This window comes from Coenobita brevimanus, chromosome 29 (assembly GCF_032717465.1).
Source record: "Coenobita brevimanus isolate Jiangsu-jjx chromosome 29, ASM3271746v2, whole genome shotgun sequence".
NCBI lineage: Eukaryota > Metazoa > Arthropoda > Malacostraca > Decapoda > Coenobitidae > Coenobita > Coenobita brevimanus.
Genome location: NC_136982.1, coordinates 19,001,378 through 19,022,384, shown reverse-complemented (window position 1 = coordinate 19,022,384; position 21,007 = coordinate 19,001,378). Strand labels below are relative to the sequence as shown.

General features: G+C 44.6%; 1 protein-coding gene across 1 annotated transcript in view; it reads left to right on the top strand.

Moving 5' to 3' along the window:
* The window catches only part of LOC145394980 (SCAN domain-containing protein 3-like), a 59,376-nt gene extending 42,321 nt beyond the window's left edge, over positions 1 to 17,055 (top strand). Inside the window, exons 2-5 of the mRNA XM_080268730.1 lie at positions 15,034 to 15,282; positions 15,392 to 15,548; positions 16,489 to 16,825; positions 16,903 to 17,055. Coding sequence (XP_080124856.1) covers positions 15,034 to 15,282; positions 15,392 to 15,548; positions 16,489 to 16,825; positions 16,903 to 17,055 — 896 coding nt within the window. The remainder of the gene's footprint in view (positions 1 to 15,033; positions 15,283 to 15,391; positions 15,549 to 16,488; positions 16,826 to 16,902) is intronic.
* Positions 17,056 to 21,007: the final 3,952 nt, after the last annotated feature.

Sequence of the window (21,007 nt, the reverse complement as noted above, 5' to 3'; positions counted from 1 at the left end):
GTACTCGGCAGTGGTAGTGAGAGGAACCATGTCATCTTCCTCGACGTCATCCGATTCCATTCCACCATGTGAAGGGCCGATCGCCTGATCGGCCCCTGCTGAAGTCATGCCCTTTGTGCCAGGCAAAAGGCTTAGTGATAGTACCATAGGACGTGCCCTAGACGAAACTGTGTCATCTCAAACTCTGAGTGAGAATACGTCATCAGAGGGCAAATAAAGCTACCACGTGGAGAGCGAGCTGTCTCGTCCTCCATCCCCTACTCGCTCTCTGACGCCAGAGACGGCTCTCTGACTTCTACAGGAGGAAGGGAGAGCCTATGACAGCAATGATTTTGCTGATGAGGGGGCGGTAGATGACCCAGGATATCGGGAAAGTGGCCGTGGACCTGGCGGACATCTGTGGAAAAAACGCCTCAAAGCCATTTCCCCCACACTCTCACCACCTGCTCGCCGACTTATTTTCCTCAACCGCTCCCCCACACCTCAGCCTACCACTTCAAGAGCAGAATCACCTCAACCAGGCCCTTCAGGAGTGTATTGCCTAGATGGAAGCCATGTGGTGGTACGCAGTGCTGAGCGTCTACAAAGGAAAGTTCCGCATCAGGTGAGTCATCACCCACTTACTCCCCCACCTACCCCACCTCTCCCTCTCCTTCTCCCTCTGCCTCCCCTTCCCTTCCCCCTGCCCCTGGCCGTGCACGTGGTCGTGCACGAGTGCTTGGAAAACGCAGTGCAACTGCCAGACAGCCTGCTCTATAAGCGTGTGGGTAGAGTAGATACATTTGTGTGGGAGGATGGTGCCAGCTTTGAGCCGTCTGTGCCGGCATTTGATGAGGAGGGTGCAGGTGTGCAGGAGGATACACTTCCCCCCGGGCCTTGTACTATGAGTAGTCTATTCAAGGCAATATTCACGACTGCAATTATGCAGTACCTGGTTGATGAAATTAATTTTCACCAGGCCATGTGTGTGCATTGGCTGGACGTACCTGCTAGCGAGAGCACGCACATGCATGAATGGATACCTGTAGAGGTGGGGGAGATGTTTGTGTGTCTCGCCATGACTATGCTGTTGGCGCTCGTTAAAAAAAATGTGCTTCACGACTGTTGGTCGGTGGATGAACTCGTTGGCACACCTGTCTTCAGAAAATACATGGCCCGTGATAGGTACCTGACAATCCTGAGGTTCCTACATTTCAAACGAAATTACGGACCTGCACCGAACGACAGGATATGGAAAATAAGACCAATCCTGACAATGCTGAAAGGGTCATTCTCCATAGTGTTCTGTCCGTTCCAGAGAGTGGTTATTGACGTTTTGCTGGTGTTATTCGGGGGCAGGCTTGCATTTATTTAGTATGTGCCATCAAAGCGTCACAGATTTGGCTTGAATTTCTTTGTGCTTTGTGACTGTAAAACTGGATATGTGCTGGATGTAATAGTTTACTCGGTGACAGATGTTAATATACCTAGCAATGATCCTCATGGATTCTCTGCATCAGTAGTGAAAGTGCTGATGGAAAGGTATTTCAACAGGCACCACATTCTCTACACCGATAATTATTACACAGCCCTGGCATTGACATAGTATTTGCTTGACCATGGTCCTGGGTCCTGTGGAAACTGTTAGGGCCAACAGAAAGAATTTTGCAGTTTTTCCGGCAAATACTGAGAAAGGAACCCTTTTGACTAAGAAATGTGGGAACATGTTAGCCTTCTTTGGCATGATAAGAGACAGGTTAACATGTTGTCTACAGTTCATAAGGGTGTGTTGGAGGAAACTGGGAAAACAGACTATAGGACCAGTGAACCCGTGGTAAAGCCAGATGCAGTCAATGATTATATCAACATGCGGCTGGTTGATAAATCGGACATGGAAATTGGTGAGGTAGATTGCCTACGTAAGTCATGCAGGTGGTACAAGAAGGCGTTTTTACACCTTTTTTATATCACCGTCCTGAACAGTTTCATACTGTTCAAGGAGCTTGTAAGGAAACCTCTCTTTTTATGAGAGTTTGAGAGAGACCTTGCACGCGAACTCCTTGAGCAATATTCAACTGCTCAGGTGACAGGTGCTAGGCGGGGGACAGCGGCTCCAGGTGACAGGCTCAGCTGTGCTGAGTATTTCCGTTGGCACAAGAGTGTGGAGATCAGGAGAACAGCAGCAGGTCGTCTGGCATACAGGCAGTGCCACGTCTGCCGCACAACTAAACGCCGTCCCCCAGCACCAAAAGAGACCTCGTACCAATGTGTAGAATGCAAGGTCCCCCTATGCCCCAAATGCTTCTCAGAGTATCACTCCGAGCCTGAGTACTGAGCTGGTGTGTGGGGAAGTGTAAATAATGTACAGTAATGCACAAGTTTGTGTATTTCCATAAATGAGTGAAAAGTGTGATAGTATGAGTGAAGTATAGTAAGTGTTAAGATGTAAGTCATTTATGATAAGTTCAACAAGTGCAAATAAGTTATTTGTAGCAAGTGCAGTACAGAAATTAATACTGTGTATTAGAAAATGGATTGAAAATTATTGGAAATACTTTGCTTTTGCCTCCGTGTTACCTGAAAGAAAACCACTTGTGTGCAGGCCACAATGAAAAATACCTGCTTGGCTATACCTACATTATTTCACTCAATACCCAGGGAGATTGTGCCAAATATACGCATCAGTGTATCTGTGATGTGACGTACAAATAATGTTAGTTGTGTGAAACATTTCAATGATTTTCACTACAACCCTGAATAGTACAAAGCAGTATGATTTACAGTACAAATATATATATATTTTTTTTATGTGAGGAAGAAGGAACCAAAAGCAATGAGCCCGCAAAACTGTTCCTTCCAAGAGAAAAACAAAATACAAGAGAGAGCCAAATTCAAGATCCATTCATTTCGAGATGCCTGGACACACTGCGTTTAAAAGACTGGAGATCATAGGAAGCAGGAAATACAGACAGAGGGAGACAGTTCCAGTGTTGACCTGTTGCATAAATCAAAGACTGGGAGTAACGGTTAACTCTTGCATTAGAGAGTTGGACAGAAAAGGGGTGATAGTTTGCTGCTAGGCGGGTGCTACGCGCCCGTCGTAGGAGTGGAGGAATGCATTCACACAGTTCAGAGGAACAGTGACCATTGAAGTATCGATAGAAAAGAGATAAAGATGCAACATTGTGGCGAAGAGACAGAGGTTGAAGGGAGTCAGTAAGAGGGGGAGAGTTAATGAGATGAAAAGCCTTTGACTCCACCCTATTGAGAAGAGCTGTATGTGGGGAGCCTCCCCACACATGAGAGTTGTACTCCACACAGGGGCTGGTAAAACACGTGTATACTGTAGAGTCAACAGTTGTGCAGGGGCAAAGAAGGAACGGAGTCAGCTTAGCACACCCAATCGCTTGGAAGCAGATTTTACAAGAGATGTAATATAACCTTTCCAAGACAAGTCCCGAGCAAATGAAACCCCAAGCATGTTCAAGGATGATGCAGGATTAAGCTGAGTATTATTAAACATAAGTGGGTATATCTGTGGAAGATTTTGTCGGGTAGATAGATGCAAAAACTGAGTCTTTGATCCATTAAATACAACCAGATTATTTTTACCCCAGTCAGAGATACGAGCCAAGTCAGACATTAGGTATGCCATAGCCTCATCCCTTGCCTGTTGAAGTAACTGCTGAGATGGACGTTGTGGGAATCGAATGGAAAGGTGAAGGGTGGAGTCATCAGCGTATGAGTGGAGAGGGTTAGATGTACAGCTTAGAAGGTCATTGATGAATAAATGGAAGAGAGTTGGTGATAGGACAGAGCCCTCAGGAACACCACTGTTAATAGATCTAGGAGATGAACGATAGCCATCTACAACAGCGGCTATAAAACGACCAGAAAGGAAGCTAGAGATGAAGGCACAGATAGAAGGATAGAAAACGTAAGAGGGCAGTTTGGAAATTAAAGATTTATGCCAGACTCGATCGAAAGCCTTTGAGATGTTAAGTGCAATGGCAAAGCTTTCGCGAAAGTCCCGAAAGGAGGATGACCAGGAGTCTGAAAGGTAGGTGAGAAGATCGCCTGTGGAGCGTCCCTGACGCAACCCATACTGACGATCAGAAAGAAAGTTGTGATAGGAAAAATGCTTTGAAATTTTTCTATTAAGAATAGACTCAAAAACTTTTGAGATACAGGACGCTAAAGCAACTGGACGATAGTTAGAGGGTTGGGAATGGTCACCCTTCTTTGGGACTGGCTGAATGAGAGCAAATTTCCAGCAAGAAGGAAAGGTATAAGTTGACAGACAAAGGCGAAAGAGTTTGCCTAGGCAGGGTGTAAGCACAGAAGCACAGTTCTTCAGAACAACAGGAGGGACTCCACCAGGTCCATATGCCTTATTAGTACTGAGGCCAGTGATGGCAGAAAATACATCAGCTGAAGAAATTTTAATGTTAGCCATGAGGAAGTCAGAGGGGGGAAGTAATGGAGGAACAGCACCGGAATCGTCTAAGGTGGAATTGGAGGAGAAAGTCTGAGCGAAGAGATCTGCTTTATCAGTAGAAGAAATAGCTACAGAGCCATCAGAGTAGAAAAGAGGAGGGAAGGATGATGAGATAAAGTTTTTAGAAAGGTTTTTGACAAGGTGCCAGAAGAAGCGGGATGAGTTCAAGTTAGAAAGTTGAGAGCATTTTGTACGGATGAAATTATTTTTAGCAGAGTGAAGAACAGACTTAGCATGATTCCGGGCAGAAATGTATAAAAGATGTGATTCAGGGGTGGGTTGGCTTCGGTACCTGTTATAGGCCCTTTCCTTGTTGCGGACAGCATTAGAACAAGCGTGATTAAACCAAGGCTTTCGTGCATTAGTCAAAGGATATGAGAATGGAATGTATGCTTCTATGCCCAAGAGAATAACCTCCGTAATGCGCAAGGCACACCCAGATGGCTCCCGGCCATGGAAGCAATAATTATTCCAGGAAAAATCAAAGAAGTACTGCCTCAGGGCCTCCCAATCTACAGCTCCAAAGCGCCACAGACGACGTTTTTCTGGAGGGTCCGCAGGCCGTACCGGAGCGATAGGACAGGTTAGGTGATATGATTGTGATCGGAGGAGCCCAACGGAGAGAAAACATTAACAGTGTAATGAGAGGGATTAGTAGTAAGGAAGAGGTCAAGTATGTTGGAGCTCTCTCCCAGGCAGTCAGGGATATGGTAGGGTGCTGTACAAGCTGCTCTAGGTCATTAACTCTTATCCGCTGGTTGACGTGTATGCATGACAGGATTCATGGCATGCAGGGCCGCCGGTTGTCTTGCTGTACCACACTCACGTTCCAGCCACTGTTTGAGTGCGGGACCATTTTCTGTGATACCTAGGGGGTAGGTAAGACTCACAGGTACCCCGATGTTGCACTGTTCAGTCTGTACTCGGCAGTGGTTGCGAGAGGAACCATGTCATCTTCCTCGACGTCGTCAGATTCCATTCCACCACATGAAGGGCCGATCGCCTGATCAGCCCCCGCTGAAGTCATGCCCTTTGTGCCAGGCAAAAGGCTTAGTGATAGTACCATAGGACGTGCCCTAGACGAAACTGTGTCATCTCAAATACTGAGTGAGAATATGTCATCAGAGGGCAAAGAAAGCTACCACGTGGAGAGCGAGCTCTCTCACCCTCCATCCCCTACTTGCTCTCCGACGCCAGAGACAGCTCTCCGACTTCTACAGGAGGAAGGGAGAGCCTATGACAGCAATGATTTTGCTGATGATGGGGCGGTAAATGACCCAGGATATCGGGAAAGTGGCCGTGGACCTGGCGGACATCTGCATAAAAAACACCGCAAAGCCATTTCCCCCACACTCTCACCTCCTGCTCGCCGACGTATCTTCCTCCACCGCTCCCTCACACCTCAGCCTACCACTTCAAGGGCAGAATGACCTCAACCAGGCCCTTCAGGAGTTGAATTACCTAGACGGAAGCCACGTGGTGATACGCAGTGCTGAGCATCTACAAAGGAAAGTTCCACGTCAGGTGAGTCAACACCCACTTACTCCCCCACCTCTCCCTCTCCCTCTCCCTCTAACTCCCCCTCCTTCTCTCCCTTCTCCTCTCCTCCCCTCCCCTCCCCCCTGCCCGTGGCAGTGCACGTGGTCGTGCACGAGTGCTTGGAAAACGCAGTGCAACTGCCAGACGGCCTCCTCTACCACGTGTGGGTAGAGTAGATACATTTGTGTGGGAGGATGGTGCCAGCTTTGAGCCGTCTGTGCCGGCATTTGATGAGGAGGGTGCAGGTGTGCAGGAGGATGGACTTCCCCCCAGGCCTTGTACTATTAGTAGTCTATTCAAGGCAATTTTCACGACTGCAATTATGCAGTACCTGGTTGATGAAATTAATTTTCACCAGGCCATGTGCGTGCGTTGGCTGGACGTACCTGCTACCGAGAGCACGCACATGCATGAATGGATACCTGTAGAGGTGGGGGAGATGTTTGTGTCTCGCCATGACCATGCTGATGGCGCACTTAAAAAAAAATGTGCTTCACGACTATTGGTCGGTGGATGAACTCGTTGGCACACCTGTCTTCAGAAAATACATGGCCCGTGATAGGTACCTGGCAATCCTGAGGTTCCTACATTTCAGTTGAAATTACGGGCCTGCACCGAACGACAGGTTATGGAAAATAAGACCAATCCTGACAATGCTGAAAGGATCATTCTCCAGGGTTTTCCGTCCGTTCCAAAAAGTTGTTATTGACGAGTCGCTGGTGTTATTCAGGAGCAGGCTTGCATTTATTCAGTATGTGGCATCAAAGCATCACAGATTTGGCCTGAATTTCTTTGTGCTTTGTGACTGTAAAACTGGATATGTGCTGGATGTAATAGTTTACTCAGCGACAGATGTTAATATACCTAGCAATGATCCTCATGGATTCTCTGCATTAGTAGTGAAAGTGCTGATGGAAAGATATTTCAACAGGCACCACATTCTCTACACCGATAATTATTACACAGCCCTGGCATTGACATAGTATTTGCTTGACCATGGTACTGGGTCCTGTGGAACTGTTAGGGCCAACAGAAAGAATTTTCCAGTATTTCCGGCAAATACTGAGAAAGGAGCCCTTCTGACAAAGAAATGTGGGAACATGTTAGCCCTTCTCTGGCATGATAAGAGACGGGTTAACATATTGTCTACAGTTCATAAGGGTGTGCTGGAGGAAACTGGTAAAACAGACTACAGGACCAGGGAACCCGTGGTAAAGCCAGATGCAGTCAATGATTATAATATCAACATGCGGCTGGTTGATAAATCGGACATGGAAATTGGTGAGGTAGATTGCCTACGAAAGTCATGCAGGTGGTACAAGACGGCGTTTTTACACCATTTTGATATCACCGTCCTGAACAGTTTCATACTGTTCAAGGAGCTTGTAAGGAAACCTCTCTCTTTATGAGAGTTTGAGAGAGACCTTGCACGCGAACTCCTTGAGCAATATTCAATTGATCAGGTGACAGGTGCTAGGCGGGGGACAGCGGCTCCAGGTGACAGGCTCAGCTGTGCTGAGTATTTCCGTTGGCACAGGATTGTGGAGATTGGGAGAACAGCAGCAGGTCGTCTGGCATACAGGCAGTGCCACGTCTGCCGCACAACTAAACGCCGTCCCCCAGCACGAAAAGAGACCTCGTATCAATGTGTAGAATGAAAGGTCCCCCTATGCCTCAAATGCTTCTCAGAGTATCACTCCGAGCGTGAGTACCTAGCTGGTGTGTGGGGAAATGTAAATAATGTACAGTAATGCACAAGTTTGTGTATTTCCATAAATGAGTGAAAAGTGTGATAGTATGAGTGAAGTATAGTAAGTGCTAAGATGTAAGTCATTTATGATAAGTTCAACAAGTGCAAATAAGTTATTTATAGTAAGTGCAGTACAGAAATTGATACTGTGTATTGGAAAATGGATTGAAAATTATTGGAATACTTTGCTTTTGCCTACGTGTTACCTGAAAGAAAACCACTTGTGTGCAGGCCACAATGAAAAATACCTGCTTGGCTATACCTAAATTATTTCACTCAATACTCAGGGAGATTGTGCCAAATATGAGCATCAGTGTATCTGTGATGTGACGTACAAATAATGTTAGTTGTGTGAAACATTTCAATGATTTTCACTATAACCCTAAATAGTACAAAGCAGTATGATTTACAGTACAAATATATATATATTTTTTTTTATGTGAGGAAGAAGGAACCAAAAGCAATGAGCCCGCAAAACTGTTCCTTCCAAGAGAAAAACAAAATACGAGAGAGAGCCAAATTCAAGATCCATTCATTTCGAGATGCCTGGACACACTGCGTTTGAAAGACTGGAGATCATAGGAAGCAGGAAATACAGACAGAGGGAGACAGTTCCAGAGCTGACCTGTTGCATTAATGAAGGACTGGGAGTAACGGTTAACTCTTGCATTAGAGAGTTGGACAGAAAAGGGGTGAAAGTTTGCTGCTAGACGGGTGCTACACGCCCGTCATAGAAGTGGAGGAATGCATTCAGACAGTTCAGAGGAACAGTGACCATTGAAGTAGCGATAGAAATGAGATAAAGATGCAACATTGTGGCGAAGAGACAGAGGTTGAAGGGAGTCAGTAAGAGGGGGAGAGTTAATGAGACGAAAAGCCTTTGACTCCACCCTATTGAGAAGAGCTGTATGTGGGGAGCCTCCCCACACATGAGAGTTGTACTCCACACAGGGGCGGATAAAACCACCGTATAGTCAAGAGTTGTGCAGGGGCAAAGAAGGAACGGAGTCGGCTTAGCACACCCAATCGCTTGGAAGCAGATTTTACAAGAGATATAATATGATCTTTCCAAGACGAGTCCCAAGGAAATGAAACCCGAAGCATGTTCAAGGATGATGCAGGATTAAGTTGAGTATTATTAAACATAAGTGGGTATACCTGTGGAAGATTTTGTCAGGTTGATAGGTGCAAAAACTGAGTCTTTGATGCATTAAAAACAACCAGATTATTTTTACCCCAGTCAAAGATACGAGCCAAGTCAGACATTAGGTTTGCCATAGCCTGATCCCTTGCCTGTTGAAGTAACTGCTGAGATGGACGTTGTGGGAATCGAATGGAAAGGTGAAGGGTGGAGTCATCAGCGTATGAGTGGATAGGGTTAGATGTACAGATTAGAAGGTCATTGATGAATAAAAGGAAGAGAGTTGGTGATAGGACAGAGCCCTGAGGAACACCACTGTTAATAGATCTAGGAGATGAACGATAGCCGTCTACAAGAGCGGCTATAGAACGACCAGAAAGGAAGCTAGAGATGAAGGCACAGATAGAAGGATAGAAACCGTAAGAGGGCAGTTTGCAAATTAAAGATTTATGCCAGACTCGATCGAAAGCCTTTGAGATGTCAAGTGTAATGGCAAAGCATTCGCCAAAGTCCCGAAAGGAGGATGACCAGGTGTCTGAAAGGTAGGTGAGAAGATTGCCTGTGGAACGTCCCTGACGGAACCCATACTAACGATCAGAAAGAAGGTTGTGATAGGAAAGATGCTTTAAAATTTTCTATTAAGAATAGATTCAAAAACTTTTGAGATACAGGATCTTAAAGGAATTGGACGATAGTTAGAGAGTTGGGAATGGTCACCCTTCTTTGGGACTGGCTGAATGAGAGCAAATTTCCAGCAAGAAGGAAAGGTACAAGTTGACAGACAAAGGCGAAAGAGTTTACCTATGCAGGGTGTAAGCACAGAAGCACAGTTCTTGAGAACAACAGGAGGGACTCCATCAGGCCCATATGCCTTATTAGTACTGAGGCCAGTGATGGCAAAAAATACATCAGCTGAAGAAATTTTAATGTTAGCCATGAGGAAGTCAGAGGGGCTAAGTGATGGAGGAACAGCACCGGAATCGTCTAAGGTGGAATTGGAGGAGAAAGTCTGAATGAAGAGATCTGCTTTATCAGTAGAAAAAATAGCTACAGAGCCATCAGAGTAGAAAAGAGGAGGGAAGGATGATGAGGTAAAGTTGTTAGAAAGGTTTTTGGGAAGGTGCCAGAAGGAGTGGGAAGAGTTCGAGTTAGAGAGTTGAGAGCATTTTGTACTGTTGAAATTATTTTTAGCAGAGCGAAGAACAGACTTAGCACAATTCCGGGCAGAAATGTATAAAAGATGTGATTCAGGGGTGGGTTGGCTCCAGTACCTTTTATAGGCCCTTTCCTTGTTGCGGACAGCATTAGAACAAGCGTGATTAAACCAAGGCTTTCGTGCATTAGTCAAAGGATATGAGAAAGGAATGTATGCTTCCATGCCCGAGAGAATAACCTCCATAATGCGCAAGGCACACCCAGATGGCTCCCGGCCATGGAAGCAATAATCATTCCAAGAAAAATCAAAGAACTGCCTGAGGGCCTCCCAATCTGCAGCTCCAAAGCGCCACAGACGACGTTTTTTTGGAGGGTCAACAGGCCGTACTGGAGCGATAGGACACGTTAAGGTGATAAGGTTGTGATCGGAGGAACCCAACGGAGAGAAGAGATTAACACTATAAGCAGAAGGATTAGTTGTAAGGAAGAGATCAAGCATATTGGAGCTCTCTCCAAGGCGGTCAAGGATACGGGTAGGGTGCTGTACAAGCTGCTCTAGGTCCTTAAGGACAGAAAAGGTGTAGGCTTGTTCACCAGGTGGATCAGTGAAAGGAGAGGAGAGCCAAAGGTGGTGGTGAACATTGAAATCTCCTAGAATGGAGATTTCAGAGAAAGAAATGGATAGAATGTGTTCCATCGTAGAAGTAAGATAGTCAAAGAATTTTTGATAGTCAGTAGAATTAGGAGATAAGTACACAGCACAGATATATTTAGTCAGAGAATGACGGGAAAGCCGAAGCCAGAGTTTAGAGAATTCAGAAGAATCGAGTTCAGGAACATGAGAGCAAGATAAATTGTTGCGTATATATACACAACAGCCACCTTTGGCTTTGAAATGAGTAGAGAGAAAGTAGGAGGATACAGAAAAGGGTCTGCTGTCAGTTGCCTCAGACAGCTGAGTCTCAGTTAGGAAAAGGTGAGGTTTAGAAAAGGAGAGGTGGTGCTCAACAGAGCGAAAGTTAGAGGAAAGGCCACGAATGTTGCAGAAATGAAGAAGAGAGTCAGACAGTGATTCCAGGCACCTTGAGTCGTCACCGGGAGAGGGGCTGAAGGTGGGGGCATTTATGGTCCCCCCCCCCCGGGGACTCCGAGGCTATGTTATTCGATGTCATTTTTTGAAAATTTTGAAAAGGAAGTGTGGTGTGTACCATGCATGTAGTTTGGTGTTGATAGTTGGAGAAACTTGTATTGGAGAGCATGCTGGTCTACTCTGTGTTACTGAGACACTGAAAAAGTTCAGCAAAGGGGGATGGTCGGGACCTAGTCCCGAGGGCTGATGAAACGGGAGCTCCAGCTCTCCCTGTCATCAGCTTTCCATCCACCTCATACTCTACGATAATGTGTGAAAGAGCAACAACATTTACTTGTCAAAGTGTAATTATGCATAATGGTGATGTACAGTGCAGTTCTAAGTGTCATAGTAAAGGAGAAATATGATTATTTACAGAAGAAGTGAGAACAGAAAAACGAGGTAAAGGAGAAATATTCCTTACGGAAAAAATGAGTGCAGAAATACGAGATATTCCCACACACCTACAGGACATAGAGGCATTATGGAGCAGGTGGTAAATCCTTGGGTGAGCCACATGAACCAGGTGATGACTCATTTTCACAGCGGTGAGTAAGAGCAGTGGAAAAAACGAGTGGAATCTTCCATATTCCTTCGAAGGATGCACGGGCAGTGTTACAATCACCACTCCAGGAAGTGCTGCCAATGCTAGCCGGCTGGGCCAAGACCTCAGCCAGTGGCGCGTGCTGCTCTGAAACATGAAAAAACACTCGTCTTCAGCTCATCCTTACTCATCGACGGTACCACCTAGAGACCTCGGGATACCATCATTAGAAAGACAATGAGTTGGTGAGTCTTATGAACTTTTATTTGAATCTCTAGCTATTATAATTTGTTAGATATGAGGGTTTGAAGTAAGGATAATTTTTCCAAAATCTCGGAAATCGCCCGTAGGGAGGCATGTGCCGCGGCTGGGAACCCCCTGGCAGCTAAGGATTAAGGATAGAAAAGGTGTAGGTTTGTTCATCAGGTCGATCAATGACAGGAGAGGAGAGCCAAAGGTGGTGGTGAACATTGAAATCTCCTAGAATGGAGACTTCAGAGAAAGGAGAAATGGATAGAATGTGCTCCATCGTAGAAGTAAGATAGTCAATGAATTTTTGATAGTCAGTAGAATTAGGAGATAAGTAAACAGCGCAGATATATTTAGTCAGAGAATGACAGGAAAGCAGAAGCCAGAGTGTAGAGAATTCAGAAGAATCGAGTTCAGGAACACGAGAACAAGATAGATCTTTGGGAACGTATACGCAACATCCACCTTTGGCTTTGAAATGAGTAGAGAGAAAGTAGGAGGATACAGAAATAGGTTTGCTGTCAGTTGCCTCAGACAGCTGAGTCTCAGTTAGAAAAAGAAGGTCTATCTATCTATCTATCTATAGCCCGACGCCCTAATCCCGCAAAGGGTGGCTGCAGACAAAACGCCTCCAAGTCACTCTGTCACCCACCATTTGACTACCCTCCCCCCAACTCACCCCCCCTCCCTCATATACCTCTCAACTCCATCCCTCCACCTCATCCTCGGTCTACCCCTCCCTCTCCCTCCCTCCACCTCACCTACATACACCCTCTTATCAGTCTTTCATTCTCCATTCTCTCCACATGTCCAAAAAGAAGGTGAGGTTTAGAAAAGGAGAGGTGGTGCTCAACAGAGCGAAAGTTAGAGGAAAGGCCGCAAATGTTGCAGAAATGAAGAAGAAGAAAGTCAGACAGTGGTTCCAGGCAGCTCAAGTCATCACCGGGAGAGGGGAGGAAGGTGGGGGCATTTATGGTCCCCCCTCCTGGGGACTCCGAGGCCACATGTAGTGCTGCCATAACTTTTTTTTAAATTTTGGAAAAGGAAGTGTAGTGTGTACTGTGCATGTAGTTTGGTGTTAAAAGTTAGAGAAACTTGTATTGGAGAGCATGCTGGCATACTCTCTGTGTTACTGAGACACTGAAAAAGTTCAGCAAAGGGGGATGGTCGGGACCTAGTCCCGAGGGCTGATGAAACGGGAACTCCAGCTCTCCCTGTCATCAGCTTTCCATCCACCTTGGAGGTACTGTCCTGCTCGACTGGTGCTACAGTCTACTCCTCCTCATACATGTGAAAAATCTGTTTGGTAATGCATTATTCTGATTCATTACCAAATGAATTTTTCATTACCAAATTGGCCCCCAATTGGTAACGAAAAATACCATATGGCAACCCTGACAGGGGATGGGGGAGGGGGGAGGAAGGAAGGGGTGAAGGGACCGTGGTGTAAAAAGCTGTTCGGAACTGAGCAGCAATATCAAATTACAGGTGGGAAAAAAATTCGGATTTGGGGGGGATTTTATTTCTTTTTTGGCCATTTTTGGGTTCCAAAGGTCCGGCTCACAATGTCCGGTAAGTGAGGTGTCCAGAAAGTGGACGTCCGGAAAATACTGGGATTACTGTACTAATGTGTATAACCATTTATTGGTATTGGTATTATTATAACTCACCACACTAGTGGTGAGTTATATTGTTCTTGTCATTACTATTATTATTATTGTTATTATAATTATTATTATTATTATTATTAATATTATTTTTATTATTAGTATTACTATTATTATTAATTTCTTACGAAGATGTAAATTGCTCCTGTTTGCTAACTTTCAAAGCTACAGCCATCATACTTGGTCATCTGAGTCCCCAGCTGGCGGTTTCATATGACTCAGTATCATCCTATTCCTGGTACTGGTTTTCCACTTACATAGTGGAAAACCAAAAACAGTCTATTCATGGATTCTCAGAAACCGCCAAAGCTACAAACTTGAAATTTTTATGGGGCATAGTCAGGGTCGGGGATCAAGTCTGATTTTACTATGGGCCCATTTGGGCCAGTAATTGCTGAGATCACCTAAGGGTCATTGGAAAGTAGTTTGGGCTCCGCCATTTTTGCACTGTGTGGATTTTGTTGCTTTCACCTTCACGCAACATGTTTCACATTCTTCTAGGGGGGCCCTACTACCTTCACTTCAAAGTGCTCACTATATGAATGGCGTTGAAATCACCAGGTCCATCGATAGCTACAGTTTTGGGACACTGGGGAATAGGCCCCTGCAGTTGAACTGAAGAAGAAATTGGATGACCTTGTCATGTGGTGAGTTACTGAAATTGCAAATGGCAATTTCCCTTTTCTAGTTATTATTATTATTATTATTATTATTATTATTATTAATGAATGTCTTGTTGAATTCCTTCAGTTTAAACAGTCTCCCGAGTTGGGTAAAATTATCCGATAGTAAGAGAAATAAAGGGGCATCAACTTATTGAAGGGGTAAACTGAGGCCATTTTTACGTGATCTCTGGAGCAGCTTAAACCTGTCAGACATTGGTAACAACCAAAGGAAATAAACTCATCATCATAGAGATGTGGTATGGAGCCACACTTCATCAAAAGACTTGCAGTCCACAGCTCCATGCTATATGCAACCGCAATATGTAAGGCATACTTAACTGAATTATCTCTCTGTCTTACAAACCCCTTAACCCAGTGGTTCCCAACCTGTGGTAGGCGTACCACTAGTGGTACGCAAGGGCCTTCCAGGTGGTACGCGAGCACTTTCGGGGTCATGTGCGATTTTTAGTTGTCGGCACTTGGCAACTATTATAATGTCACGTAACGGTCCACTGGCGTCTGGCGCTGGTAGTTATCCCACTGCCTCCATACTGTGAACGTGTATGTGTCTTATCACTTAGTAAAGTAAGTAACCAAGAAGCCCTCGTCTGTATTTCCCTTCATTTGTTATTATATTGTATCTTTATTTATTTTTCTATTTCTATATTTATTTATTTCTTGATTAATTATTTTTCATATTATTTTTCTTTTCCACAGGATTTGGTAACATGCCGAAGCGAAAGTATGACCCGACATACATAAAGTATAGTTTCATAGCAATAGAACGTGGAGGAGAATCTCTTCCACAGTGTGTGGTCCGCATGAAGACTCTTTCCAATGAGTCCATGAAACCCAGCCTGCTCAAATGTCATCTTGAGACGAACCACGCGGACAAGAAGGACCGAGATCAGACCTACTTCCAGCGACTTGGCGAGAACGTGAAGCGGCAGCGCCTGGACAAGACTGGCCAGACGTACCAGAAAGGGGCAGGGATTGTCAAAGCATCCTATGAAGTCGCTCTTCTGGTTGCCAAAAACATGAAGGCGCATACCATTGCAGTCTCTTGTCACACCAGCGGCAAAGATCTTGGTCAAACACGTGATTGGAGAGGAAGCTGTGGCGAAGTTGGAGAGTGTTTCCCTCTCGAACAACACTGTACAGCGCCGTATGGAGGAAATGTCAAGCGACATTGCTGACCAAGTGATTGTGGGAGTGAGAGCCTCAAAGTTTGGGTTTGCCATTTAACTCGATGAATCGACAGACGTCGGCAACTGCTGTCAACTACTTGTCTACGTCCGCTTCACACAGAATAATACTGTGAAGACTGAGCTACTGCTGAGCCAAGAACTGTCCAGTACAACAAAAGGAAAGGATATTTTCAACATTTTGGACAATTTCTTCAAGCAGAATGAATGTGGAGAGGATGGAGGGTGAAAGACTGACGAAGAGAGTGTATATGAGTGAGGTGGAGGGGGAGAGAGGGAGGGGGAGGCCGAGGATGAGATGGAGGGATGGGGTGGAGAGGTATATGAGAGAGGGGGGTGTGAGTTGGGAGCAGGGCAGTGAAATGGCGGGGGACAGGGCGACTTGGAGGCGATTTGTTTGTGGCCACCCCAAACGGGATTGAGGCGTCTGGCAATAGATAGATAGATAGATAGATAGAATGAACTGGATTGGGGAAAGTTAGTCGGATGCACGACAGATGGGGCTCCGTCTATGCTCAGTCGAAAGTCAGGGTTTCAGGCCCATGTGAAAGCGTGTCACCAAACTCCACCACTGTCCATTGTTTCATACACAGATTCGCCCTTTGTGCTAAGGTGCTCCCTCCGAAGTTGTTATCATGCTTGAACCGAGTTATCAAAATCGTGAATTTCGTCAAAACATCCGCCCTGCATACTCGGCTGTTCAAACTACTCTGTGAAGATTTCGGCTCCGACCACATCTGTCTCCTCTACCACACTGAGGTTCGCTGGCTCTCCTGGGGGAATACAACGAGACGTCTCCTTGAACTGAGGGATGAACTCCTCGTATTCTTCATGGAGTAAAAACACGATTTTCAAAAAGATCTGGAGGACGAGGAGTTTATCTCAAGGTTGGCCTACCTTTCAGACATTTTTGGGGCCCTCAGCCACTTAAACCTGTCATTCCAAGGGCTTAACTGCTCTGTCTCAGATTTCATCTTGAAGCTAGGCGCATTTGTCCGGAAGTGGACCTCTGGATCAAGAACGTGGAAAGGAAACGCTACGGAATGTTCGAACTCCTGACTACCCTTGAGAGCGAGCCCAATGATCAGTTTTCCCAAGAAATCGTCCATCACCTCTCACTGCTCAAGACTGAGTTGGTGTATTACTTCCTGGACGTGACATGTTGTGCCTACATCGCCCATCCGTTCTCCGTTGATCCAGCCGATCTGCCTGTCGGGACCAGGGAACAAGAGGAACTCATAGATATCCAGGCTGATGAGACAGCAAAGATGAAGCACAAGGAATGCTCTCCTATGAACTTCTGGGTAAGCATGGCCTCCTCGTACCCCACACTAGCTCGTCACGCATTTCCCAGCTACTGATTTTCCACTCTACGTGGGAGTGCGAGCAGGGGTTCTCAGCCATGATGACCATTAAATCAAAGAGCCGGAACCGTCTTGCTGCGCCTGGGCATGATTTCCGATGTGCTGTGAGCAAAGTTATGCCCTGCATCGACCAGCTGGTGGAGAAGAAACAGATGCAGCCCTCGCATTAAATTGTGTACTTTGTTTATAGTTTATTTGTGTGTTCGACTTGTGAATAAATTGATATCTTATCGATTTGACTTTTTCTGGAACCAGGTGGTACGAGGTGACTGTATGGGACCTCCAGGTGGTACTCAATCAGAATAGGTTGGGGACCACTGCCTTAACCCCTTCAGCCACATGATGTTTTTCATGGTTTTACTCTTGCTACCCACAGGCAGTTTATTCAGTTTAAAAGGAATCTTTGGCAGATAACGGATTCACGAAGGCTCTACCTAACCTCTCCAGTTAAAAAAAAACAAAAAAAAAACTACTATTAGCCGACTCAAGCTGTTTGGGGATAGCAAGAATAAATTAAAGTAGGTTACCTGATTGAATGGCTTAACTACAATCTTTAAAATTTATCACATTTTCCTTCCTCCTCATCTCAACCTTCCAGGCTCCTGTGACTTACTTTCAACTTAATAAAATCGTCTTGCATTAGCTTGAATGCAGTATTTTAATTATTTCAACCATGAAAAAGTTAATGATACTACTATTAATACTCTCAAACTAGCCAACTCACTCTCAGCTGAATGTAATTGTCTGGCATTAACTAGAAAAGAATACCAATTGTGTTCCCACCATGAAGTGGTTTGTGGTATGCCAGTATTAATACACTCACACACCAACGACTTTCTCTCTGGTGAATAATATCTACCGTCGGCTGAAGTATGACATTAGAATTGTCCCAACCAAGATAGGACCAATGGTACCCTTATTAACACTTAGGTTCCTTTGACTCTCTCAGTCTGCTACAATCATTGGACGCCAGCTGGAGTAGGATTTGTCTTGACCTTGATAGGGTTAATGTTATCCATACTGAAACAAACTTAGCCGTCTTTATCAACTGAATATAATCGTCTGGTGTTTATTTTTTTATGTGTCCGACTCTGGGCATAGGCTTCACAGCCTGCTACCAAGGCCCAGTAGTCCTCCTACATGCCATACACCTCTACATGTCACCACTTCGGTCCTGTCACCCACAGTCCATTCTGAATACATGCTAGGGCTGTCTCATACAGGACTGGTGTATTGGTATTAGCGGGGGTATTTTTACGACATGTCGGCGGGTCTTCTGGTAGATCAGTAAAGTCTGATTTTATGAAATTCAAATCCTTTATCTGTTCCCTGCCCCAGCGGGGATTTGAACCTGGGTCCGGCAGCACTCCAGGCCACGTCTCTACCGATTGAGCCACGTTAAAATCGTGTTTTAGAAGTCCTGAAGGGCAATTGATTGGAACTGCCAAGCTGCAATACTTTGTCAGTAAGATGTGTCCCACCTGCTCCTAGCGTTTCATGCACAGATATACGTATGAAAGTTTTATAGTATAGGGTAGATATAATGCAACAGAAATTTGTATTGGAGCAGTTGTTTCTAATAATGAGTCTTCATATTTCATAAAATGATTCTGGACAAGGTGCCAATACGTGAAATAATGAACTATGAAACAGCATAGTTATGTAGCCTCTTAAAAGACATTAACGTTTTAAATCCTAGCTCCTAGAGTGCAATCTAACCAAGTTCAGTTGGACTGGTAAATGCGCATACTACAGACTCCCCAATTGGACGCCTCAACAAGTTCAGTCTTCTCCTTTAAAAAGTATCCACACATCACTCTAGCCACATTCCAAAATTTCTCTCCTACCCTTAAAGCTGTACGAGTCTTTGTCCTTTAAGCCTCTTTTTTTGATTAACCTAGTCTCAGACTTGTTCTCTTCATTCCCCACTTGTAGGGATCTTAACATCCTCGTGCTGTCCTTCAGTTTTCTCTCATCCCCCTCACAAATAATGATGATAAAACTGTTTTGGTGCTCTCCATTTATTTAAGTGGTTACAACCATCAATCAGAATGCATATTTTGTAACATATCAAGGGATGGAGGACACTGTTTGCTTTTAGTCAGTCGACTGCTTCGTGATCAAGTCACAGTTAACCTACATCTCGTATCTGGGTCCACATCCAACCGGATTCGGCTTTTATTATGCGTAGATTAATCGAGAAACCAGATTCAGATAAATATGTTGTGGAAAATGGTAAGAGAAATCTAAGTGCAATTTGACACACACACTCTGATTTACTACTTACACTAGCCCGCCATGGCCCCTTTAAAATCCTGCCTTGGCTCCCTTGGGGACCATGGCTCTCAGTTTGAGAACCAGTGGTCTAGGCCAACCTAAGCGACGAGCGATACTGATGAATCCATAAGCTAATATCATCAATGCTCAACATGTCATCACATTACCTTTGTCCTTTTCCTGAGCTCACAGCAAATCCATAGTTAAGACATTTACCTGAAACAGAAAAATAAATGAATTAGTTGTTTTATCCATTGTAGCTAAACTCTCGTACTAGTATGTTTTATGTTATGTAGTTACATAATTGTTACAGCATGAACTTCCTGAATACAATGGCGAATAAGTTAATTTATACTTGTTATCTTGTTTTGTGAAACTTTATTTTTAATGACGGAGATAGAAACGATCACTATTTATCTCTTCCAACTTGGCGTCTCTCCCTAAGTTCAATATAACCGTCTGAAAGTAACAGGAATATAATATAATTACCTCATCAACTCTTAGCAAAATTTCCAAATAACTTATTAAACGTAACAAATCAATTCATCCCAGTTCACACTTATGACTATTAACTTCTTCATAACGAAAAGTCTCCCTCAGTATTAACGAATCATCCTGCGGTGGCATGTATCAACTGGAAGGTCGTCTGAGAGCGCATACCTCCGCCAATGCCATTATCATTAAAATGAATATGAATCCGAATCCGTGGAGATATTGTGGAATATATAGGATCCGGACCCGCCCCCAAAGTTAATCAATTGTTCCTTGACCCATGGCCCACTCTACCACGAAATTTTATTGAAATTCACTAAGAACTTTTGGAGATATTGTGCGCGATACACAGGGTCCGGATCCGGATCCGGATCCCGATCTGCCCTAAATTATAATCAATTATTCCTTGGCCCATGGCCCACCCTTCCACAAACTTTCATTGAAATTCGTCAAGAACTTTTTGGAGATACTGCGCGGGATACTCCAGATCCGGATCCACCCCAAAATTTAATCAAGCCTTTCTTGGCCCATGGTCCACCCTTCCACAAAATTTTATTGCAGTTCTTTGAGAAACTTTGGATATATTGTCTGGACAAACAAAGAAACATACAGATGAAACTGCCATAGGCAGAGCGCCTGCCAGATGGATCCGATTGTGTCTGACGTTAGACATAGCCACCCTCAATGTGTCTATCCAGTGAGAATTGACAAGAGATGAATTTTTGAACATTTGCTCCATGTTAAAGACAGGGATTCAGTCCCCTACCCAGCCAAAGGCCTTTGACCGATTATGATGAAAAACAATCGGCTTTCCTAGTTTATGGATATCCTCCTTCGGAATTATTTTCAGAACGATTGGCACAAACTTGTCACCTGTTGAGGTAAGACATAGGAACAGACAGATGAAACTGCCATAAACAGAGCACTTGCTGGATGGATCCGATTGTGCCTGCTTATTTTTCACTGGTGTCTGCGCAGTAGAGCGCTTGCCAGATGGATCCAATTGTGTCTGCTTTGCTTTCACCAGCGTGTAGGCAGTAAATTGGCGATTTTTTTTCTTGCTTCATTGTGAAGCACGGGATGGGTTTAGGAAGCTAAAAATTGCAATGCCGGGTATGTCAAACATTTATCTTCAATTTGGTAAGGAAAAAAAACATCGATTTTCGAAATCTGAAAAAATGGTATCTGGGCCCGCCACTTGCTGTAGTCCCAACAATTTCCAGACCCACGGCCATTGAGGGGATTCAACTCCCCACCCATCCCAAGGCCTTTGATGGATTTTGATGAACAATAGGCTTTGTGGGTTTATGGATATCTACATTCTGATTTTTTTTTTTTTTTTCAGAAAGAATG